The 9,291-nt window shown below is 43.4% G+C and overlaps 1 protein-coding gene across 1 annotated transcript; it reads right to left on the reverse strand.

The window, feature by feature from the left end:
• Positions 1-222: 222 nt before the first annotated feature.
• Positions 223-8,896, reverse strand: hdx (highly divergent homeobox). Its single transcript, XM_078261222.1, has 11 exons — positions 8,766-8,896; positions 7,313-7,474; positions 6,794-6,940; positions 5,347-6,543; positions 4,771-4,827; positions 4,453-4,599; positions 2,366-2,564; positions 2,205-2,284; positions 1,526-1,630; positions 1,196-1,318; positions 223-783 (listed from the first exon to the last, which is right to left on the reverse strand). The coding sequence occupies exons 2-11, from the start codon at positions 7,376-7,378 to the stop codon at positions 514-516; spliced, it is 2,391 nt and encodes a 796-aa protein (XP_078117348.1). The 5' UTR covers positions 7,379-7,474; positions 8,766-8,896; the 3' UTR covers positions 223-513.
• Between the last annotated feature and the right edge of the window lie 395 nt (positions 8,897-9,291).

Below are 9,291 nucleotides of genomic sequence, written 5' to 3' on the forward strand. Positions count from 1 at the left end.
ATATAGTGTATGACAGGTTTAATGAGAACAAGCCAGTTAGTGCCATCAGATATTGTATATTAATCATGTTTGGATTTTATAATCTGGACAAATTAGATTGTGGTCCCATAGTTTGAGTTTAATAACAAAAATGGAATGGCAATGTTCTTGTTTGCAACTGTAATCTACAAAATAAAAGCCACTACTGTGCGTGGGAACTTTTACTTTTACAGTTAGGGTTTTAAAAATATTGAAAACGCACAGCCACACAGATAAGTTAGAGGTTGTTTATTGTTCTCTCTGGACTGGTCCAGAGCAAGGCGAAATGATATGCAGTAAAAAAGGCATTCGTCAGCCCAACAGTCGTAGTGAAGCATCAACCCACAGGCACTGGGCATGGGTTTACCATGAGTGTTTGTGTAAATGTGAGACCATATGCTGTATAGTCCCATATAGGCCAGTCTAAAAACCAGCTTCTATGTGGAGTGTGGAAACATCTGCATGAGTCTATGTGAGCTAATGTACATGAGATAGTCACTTTTGTTCTGTAACTGCCACCTGCAGTTGCTCCTCTGATGCAGAGGGCTTAGTAACTTTAGTCGTCGTATCGTCTTCTTTTATGGTGACCAGTGGGACTTCTTCGTTTGCCGTGGCCGGAAGAGGCTCCTCGCTGCTCGCGCCGGCCATCGGGGAGCCGTTGTGGTTGGAGGATGCGTCTGCTGACACAGCAGCTGGCTGCGTTCCTCTCTCCAGAGTCATGTCCCAGTCCTGGTCTGAAGGCTGAGGTAGACTGGCCATGAGTTCCTAAACACAGACGACAGCAGACTTCAGGTGAGAAGTGTCTATAAACTGAGATGTTTCGCTTCGAGCTGATGTTGTAATGCACTGGTTGTCAAACTGCAGAACAAGAACCACTAGTGGTATGCAAGTTCCCTCCAGTGGTACGCCGATGGAATCTCTAATATACACACACACATATATATATAAAAAAACATAATACCATAGAAATGCATTTTGAATAATAATACTTAAACTATGATCAGTTAAAAGTAATTTAAAACAATGTTTCCTTACATGTAACATCTTTTGCTTCGATATCAGCCTGCTAGTGGTACTTAGAGAGCCTACTATTTTTGAAGTGGTCCGTGGTGTAAAAAGTTTGAGAACCACTGTTGTAATGGATGTGGTCAGTGTGTAAACTTGGCTGTGAATGTACCTGCTGTCTGTCCAGGTCCTTGTTCCTCACAGCGCTGAGCAGGCTTGTCGTGAAGCTTACGAGCTTGTCGTATTTTTGTTTTTGGTTCTCTAGCTCATTCTCCAAGAACTGCACTTCCTCGTGCTGAAAACAGAAGTGGCAACAGGTCAAAATCACTGCTTGAGGTCTTTGTGAGTTGCATTGCTTTTTTATTTAGCGTCACAGCAGCACTGGCTTTTGTATTCAACCGTAGACAGACTAGCACGAAGGACTCAGTTTGGAGAAAGGTCTGTGACAGCAGCCGTCAGTTTAAGCTCAGTCAATCTGTCATAGTCTTGCGTGTGTCTTCACCTTGAATTCCAACATGCTCTGCATTTGCTCTAGGTCTGAAGCCACTAATTCACCATCATCGTTGTCATACTCGTCTTCCTCGTCCTCATCAATTACTTCAATCTTCTGTAAAAAACAACAACGTAGAGATTAGATCAAATTATCATGACACATGTACGTCTTATGGTGACTCTTATCTGCTAGGAATTTAATTCTTGTTCTGTTTTTGTAATTTACTGTATTATGTAAATTACTTTGTGACGTGTGCACAAAGTGTGCTTTAATTTGTTTTCTCAAAGAAACAAACCATACTTTTGAGTTACAAAAAATACATTTCAACTTATTATATATGGTATATATAGTTTGTAGAATTAATTGGTGACTGTGTTTTTGTATACTAGTATTGTGTGCTATTGTATGTAATAGTGCTGTAAAGGTTAAGCTACATTATCTCACATCACATGGTGTGATGCAGCATCAGGCATGATGGGAAAATGTGCCACGCTGATATACAGCTGTACAGCTGGTGTCGTTGCTACAAACTAATATGAACTTACATGTTTAGGTAGAATGAATGAGTTCTGATCCACTTTTTTTTTTGTATCACTTTTGAGTATGAAGACTATCCCTGCCAGCGCCCATTCCTAAGTGGCCACATTTAATAAGGCTGAACCGTAATATCAAAGAAATAATGAAGTACCACATTATTGGCCAGTGGAGCAGCAATGGACACATCTATTCCGTCTTCTTCGTCTCTGTGTTGTGAGTCGATGGTGCCATCTAGAAGCCAGAAGACTGCATGAATGCTGGGATGCCCAGTTTATACAGGTGTTAGTATGTGCATGGTATCAGCAGCCTAACCTTCAGACAGGCACAGAGATCCCTCATCATTCAAGTCATCTCCGAATTCAGGCGTTCTGAGCCCCTCCTCATCGGGGCTCAGGGCCACCGGAGATTCCTTTCCTGGGGATGAGGTTGAGAATACAGCAGGCCCACCTTTAGGTGGAGGGATTTCAATACCCATCAGACGGTACTTCCTCCGTCTGTTACTGATCCATGTCTGCCAATCAGAAAGGACAAAAGACACAACACGGTACGTGTCACAGACGTGGGGGGAAAATGCTAAACTAAAACTCAAGGATATCAATCTGCTTTGCAAAAGAAAGTGTCCAATGTGATGAATGTGACGGTTAAGTCAGGAATAAAGTACCAATACGTATACATGTTAGGAGTTTCAGACAAAAGTCAACTATTCGACCATCACAACTACTAATCGACACGGCGCATTGTTGTCAAATTTTCATTCATCTGTGGTTTTAATGTGGTGCAGTAATGAAGTAGTGGCAATGTATCAGATATGCATGTAATTACATCACATATGTAGCAGGCGGTGGTGTGGGTTAAACAAGTCAGAGTTGTTCTGTGACTTAAGCAGCATGGAGCTGCATAAAGAGACATTACACTAACCGTAGTCTATATCCACGACGTTCCACTTCTGGGATTGCTCTCATTCTGCCGTAAATTACGCCGGATGTCCCTCTTTCCTTCCGCTTTCTTTGGGTTTTAATTCTCTGGTGGATTTGTGAGGACTATGGTTAACTGCTCCTCAGATCTCTGCAGGGTAAATCCAGACAGCTAGCTAGACTATCTGTCCAATCTGAGTTTTCTGTTGCACGACTAAAACTACTTTTGAACGTACACATGTTCCACCAAAACAAGTTCCATCCTGAGACTATTTTGCACCGTGGCTCTGCTCGGCGCTTAGCGCCGCCCAAGACGATTGTGATTGGTTTAAAGAAATGCAAATAAACCAGAGCAAGTTTTTCTCCCATCCAGGAATGCTGTGTGGACTCGCCAGACCCTCCTCCACAGCGCTGTGGAGGAGGGTCTGGCAATGCCAGACTACGCTAACAGCAACCGGACTCTACTCTACACTAACCAGGAGTGCAAAATGATCAGGGACACACAGATGTTGGATATTTTATAGTTTTGCACTTTCATTATGGCTGTTTCATTGTGGTGAGTAGGCTACGTTTTGAATTTCTGTTTGCAGCCTATTTTCTGTTTACACTTGACATCCATGTAGGATGTTCCATGTAGGAACCTCGTGAATTAACCTGCAACATGTCAGCTGTTTGGAAATTCTTCAGCGTGTGTGCAGAAGATAACAAGTTTGCAATATGCAACACCTGCAAGGAAAAAGTAGGGCGTGGAGGGACGACACCAAAAACCAAAATCACATTTCTTTAGTTGGATATTGGATGTGAAAAGAAGGAAATGGTTCTAACGTTGCTCTTTAGATGTGTGTGAATTTCCCACACCAGGAGTCATTTATATAGTTCTATTTTATAGTGATCCATTATCTGTTCAAAAAATGTTCTATGTTCTGTGCAAAATGTTCTATTAAAGAAAAGATAGAAAATAAATATTTGTGTGTGCTGTAAAGTGGTTAGAAAAAATGAAATTGGTATCGGCTGGCCTAACTCAAAGAAAATCGGAATCTCTACGTTTCTCTACGTAGACAAAGATTTTTCTTCTTTGCAATAAATATCCCAGTAAGTGAGATGGCAGTGGGTCATGTGTGTGTCAGGACTGAGAGACTATATTTAGTTCATCAGCATTCCTACTGTGGCCCTGATATGTAACTGTGTGACTTTTACACAACTTTGACTAAGAAAGTTTAAAAACCTATATGACCTAAACAAGTTCCTCTTTCTTGTTTTCTTTTAGCTCTGCAAAGTTCAGACAAGTGAAATAGCCTCGTTTTCACTACATGTCATAGACAAGTGGCCAGACAATGTGAATAAGGCTCACAGCTCTCCGAGTCTACAAAACATCTCTCCAGTTTCAGGGATACTGCAGAAATTATGTCAACCCATACATTTCTCTGTATTTGTTTAACACTGGGAATATACAAAACTCATCTTCAACCCTGGGGAGTTGGTTACCTTGACTATTTCAGTGTCTACATTGAGTTGGTTCGCTGCAGCAGTGATCTTTTCCCTGCAGACTGAGCCCAGGCTGGTCATGCCTCGGTCCCAGTAGCGCTTCAGTTGGATGAGATCCCCATCACTGAACTGGGTCCGATCCTGCAGCTGAAAACACAAACCCGTGTTTAACTACAGAACAGTTACGCTGATGACAACATCAGCGTAAATGTGCAATAACCATACAGTGAACCTGGTACCTTTTATATGTTTATTTTCCCTATACTACTGTATATATATTCAAAGTTTTGTGTTTAAAGTGACAAAAAAAGTACTAACTGTTCTCTTTCTGGAGTTGCTGATAACCCAGGGGGCAGCAGACACACCAACTGAAGTCTGCACACAGAGACAGACACACAGTCAGGTTAAGTCTTTCAATTCACGTTGAAGTAGGGCTGGGTGATGCTCAAAGATGTTCAATACCGGCAGCGAGACCGATACAGTGACTTTGTTAACGGTTTCCTTAGCGATTTTGCATACCAGTTTAATAAAATACATTTTAACAGTAAAAAGACAACATTATAGTACTGATCAGCTTATTTACACCTATGTGATGCACACTGTAGTCAAGCCTCTCAAAATTCAACAACACACGTGAGCCCCGCCTCTACGGGGGGTAGACAGCCAATCAACGGCATTATCAGATCTCGGTAGAAGCATGCTGCATGCTTATTGGCTCACTGACGCTGATGAGATTTACACCTTAGGGATTGAAATTCGGTATTGAATGATGAGGCATTTTTCGATAATAGAGTCGATACTATGGAGGGAATTCGGTCTGTGCCTCAAAGTATTGAATTCAGAACCCAGCCATACTTTGAAGGAAAGCAGCAACGACACTAGAACCTCTCCTACCTGTGTGCTGGATTCCCCTGTAAGTGAGGTCTGTGCTGTGACGGAGTAGCTGCCCTGAAGAGTTGTGTTGCTGTGGAGCAGTGCGGGTCTGGAGCAAGTCATAGGGGGGGTGTGGCTTCCTCTCACCACAGACACTTCAGCCCCGGTTAGGCTAGTCGACGCCTGCTCCCTGTGGATGTGTGTCTGAGCGGCCATGTTTGCCAGCTCCTCTTCCCTTTGCCACTCATCTTCTTCATCTCCAGTTTCCATGGCAATAGAGAAGTTATGACTGGCGTCCAGAGGATGGGACGCCAGCCTGTGACTTTCCTGGCTTTTCCGGGTGGACACATGACTCGGCCTAAGCCTGTCCCCCTCGCCTCTTTCTGACAAGGTGAAGACCTGCTGGATCCGAGGTGTCTGCTCAGAGGGTGGACCAGAGTTTTGTACTGGGAGGGAGACCCGAGTCTTCTGAGGGGCAGGTGGTTGAGGTTGGGGGTTGGAGTGAGGTCTGGCCTGAGGCTGTGTTTGGGACTGGGAGGAAGAGGACCAGGGGCGAGTTTGTGCTGTACCGTACTGCCTGGTCCAGCTGTGAGGTACTACCCCTGCTCCTGCACTTACCCCAGCATCCCCAAGGGATACAGTCCCCTTTCTGACTGCAGTGTTGACTAAAGGCCCTGAGGCAGATGCGATGGGTGGGAGGTTTTGAGAGAGTGAGACCAGCTTGGAGTGGAGGGGTGAGGAGGCGGAGCTGTTCCTGCTCTGCAGGGCCCGGTTGATCAGAGACGAGGATGCGTGTGTAGAAAGCTCACAGTCTGACTGAGATGGGGGGGCTATGGGTCTTGGTCGGGATCGAGGGACGGAGTTGAGAGAGTAAATTCCGGTCAGTATGACGTCATTGTTGTTGTTGTTGTTGTTGTTGTTGCTGCTTCCGCTGCTGTGGGGAGAGGAAGAGGAAGGGGACGAAGATGTTGACGAGAAAGAAGGGAAGGACGAGGATGGAGGGAGAAGGTGCACACGATTCTGGATGTTCCGCGCTGCAGCCAGTTCAACAGGAAGCAGTGCTCCTGCCGCCAGGCTGTGATTGGACAGTGGACCTCCGGCCAATGAGTGATTGGAGAGTAATCCCCCGGCGAGTCCGTGACTGGATAAGGAATGAGACATGCCTCCATTCTGTTCTACTTTGGAGGCAAGCTTACGTCTTTTGTTACCAACCCACGTCTGCGGGGAGAAGAGCAGTCAGCTCAGTAACATCACTTAAAAAAAACATTCTCCAATACACTACAGGGACTAATTCAGCAAAGTGAGGAAAATAATTCATGACTCTGCATTAGATGAAGAACTCAGAGGGAAGAAACTAGACTCACTGTCTCAATGACTTGCCACCACAACGGTGCAACACACAAGTCATAGCAAATGTTTCTTCCCTTTTGCTCATTCACAAACACACAAGCACATTGTATGGGCCTACCCGGACCACGCTGAAGTCCAGTTTAGCCTCCTGAGCACATTGCAGTATTAGCTGGAAGCAAGCCTTGCTCTGATTGGTCATCCCATTATCATAGTAACGTTCCAGGATCCTCTGCTGTTCATTCGTAAACACTGACCGCAGGTTCATCTGAGAGACAATCACAAAGATAAAGAGCCCCCAAAAACTTTGTAATACATCAGAACTCACTTGCGCTCACTGACAGATTGTAGTAGATGATTGGGTTAAAGAGATAAAGCATGTAGTGCAAACTTGTGACACTTGTGCAATTTCCTCTCTTTGGTTTATGAGGATTTTTGTAGCCAATTTAATTCCAAAAATCACATTCTTTTTTGTATTAAACATTAATTTAGCAAATGCATCAACTATTACATATCCCCTGAAAAAAATCTGTCTCAAGACGACAACTGCAGCAGTCCCTGCATTTTATTTTTCAATTTGTCAGATTTCAAGCATATGTCATTTTTAATTCATTATATTTGTCATACTTGATATACTCACAGTCTGCAGGCCACGTCTCTGTGACCACGCATCCATTCTGTAACTGGAGGGGAACGGGGCAGCCATGCAGATCACAGCAAAACCTCCATGTTTCTACATTAGCAGAATTAGGATTGTACCCATGGTGTCTCAGTGTACCTGGCACACTAAAGCGTAATGTGGCTGAGGAGAAAGCAAAGCAGACAACGCTGTGCTTAAGAGTGTGGATAAAAAGAGCATGAAAAAATGATAACCAAATCCATGTAATTATGAGCACAATTCTGTACTACAACGCCGACGACTACTACTACTACTACAACTACTACTACTACTACTACTACTACTACTACTAATAATAATAATAATAAAAGACTAGTGGCAATTTTTTTCAGGGTCTAATCAGTTTCAACAAATTGTAGACAACCAATCAACACTTTGTCATATAATGTATACACATTTTGAAAAAGTTACATCAAGCATTGTGAAGCTGTGAAATATACAACACACTGTGAGTCAAAGTATAATAAGCTGTGACAAGCCTCTGTGTAGCATCAATAACACTATCAATCAAGCTAATATGTTGTCCCTAGCGAGACTATTCATCAACTGAAACCCATTTAAATGTGTGCCCTTGCATTAACCATGGAGTCACAATTATACACGTATGAATTACAAGTTAATACATCTTACTTTTTGGCAAAAGCAAAACAACGACAATGTATCACACATAAGCTAGCTTTTATGTTCAAATAGCCACACAAACAGACATATTAACGAATGGGGTCCAGTGTTATGAATACGAGTTTCAAAGTTAACGTGTATGGTGTTTGCACACTGAAAGTGAACGAGGGAGAAAGAAAGGAGCAGCAACCAGCCCGGTTAAAGTAATAACACATGGACTATCAGACAGCTCTGAAAACTCAGGTGACTACGTTTGAAATACAGTTGTTCAGAGGTTTTGATAAAGACAGTAAATGTCACATACGGGAATTTTGTGCGACCAATAAGCTTCCAGCTGGTTTATTTTGGCAGGCTGACTGCGCATGGCTACAGTCAATCTGGTAACATTACGGAGAGAATTAGCGAACAAATTGTGGGCTCGTCAGATTAGTATGCCACCAAAGCAACAGCCTGGGGATTCAGAAACACAATTTCCACACAGGAAGCACATGACATAACTTTACGACAGCGAGCCACACAGTAAACAAACCGGGTAAGCGCCGCATCCCCACAATGGCCATACAGACAGGTTACGTTAGCTTACAGGCCCGAGCGCCATATCTAAGCCAGCCAACGTTAGCTAGCATTAGCATAGCTTGCCCCATGGATAGCTATAGCTAAACTTTTCCTTCAAATCTGTGATTTCCCGACCATGGCATGGTCATTCTCGCTGACCCTGTCTTCGAGTCGATACGAACAAAAACGAGTCGGGGTTCCCTGAAGCGAAAAAAGGTGAAATCACTTTCCTACTTACCATTTTTGATGTCAAAATCAGACGAACGGTTAAATTCAGCAGATTTCTTCACCAGTCCCCTTTGCTAGACAATGAAATCAGAACGTCCGATCATCAATTCTAATCATGATTGTGACGTGTTTGCAGACAGGAGCCAATGGGAGCCCATGATCATCGCTGTGACATTCGGAAAGGGCTGAAAACTGAGCCCGGTGGTCCCGCCCACCATTGACTTTGTTCAGTGGGCTGCTGGAAGAGGAGGTCACAGACATGGAAGCAGCTGAAACTTTGGATGGGAAATGGTTTGTGTCCTCATCACCTGAACATGTCAGAGTATCCTTCTGAAGGGTTATTAGTTTAGTTTGCCACGAAAACTGTGCTTGAATGTACAGTAGGTGCTGGAAATGGAAGTGTTTATTTGACTGTTTCACTGCATGCTGCAAGTCACTGTTGAAATGTGTTTAGATTTCTATATTTAACTTTTTATTCATTATTAGACTTCACGTAGGAACAGGTTTCATATGTTGTATGCATTTTGTCAAAATGT

Source organism: Sander vitreus, chromosome 10, assembly GCF_031162955.1.
Source record: "Sander vitreus isolate 19-12246 chromosome 10, sanVit1, whole genome shotgun sequence".
Classification (NCBI taxonomy): Eukaryota; Metazoa; Chordata; class Actinopteri; order Perciformes; family Percidae; genus Sander; species Sander vitreus.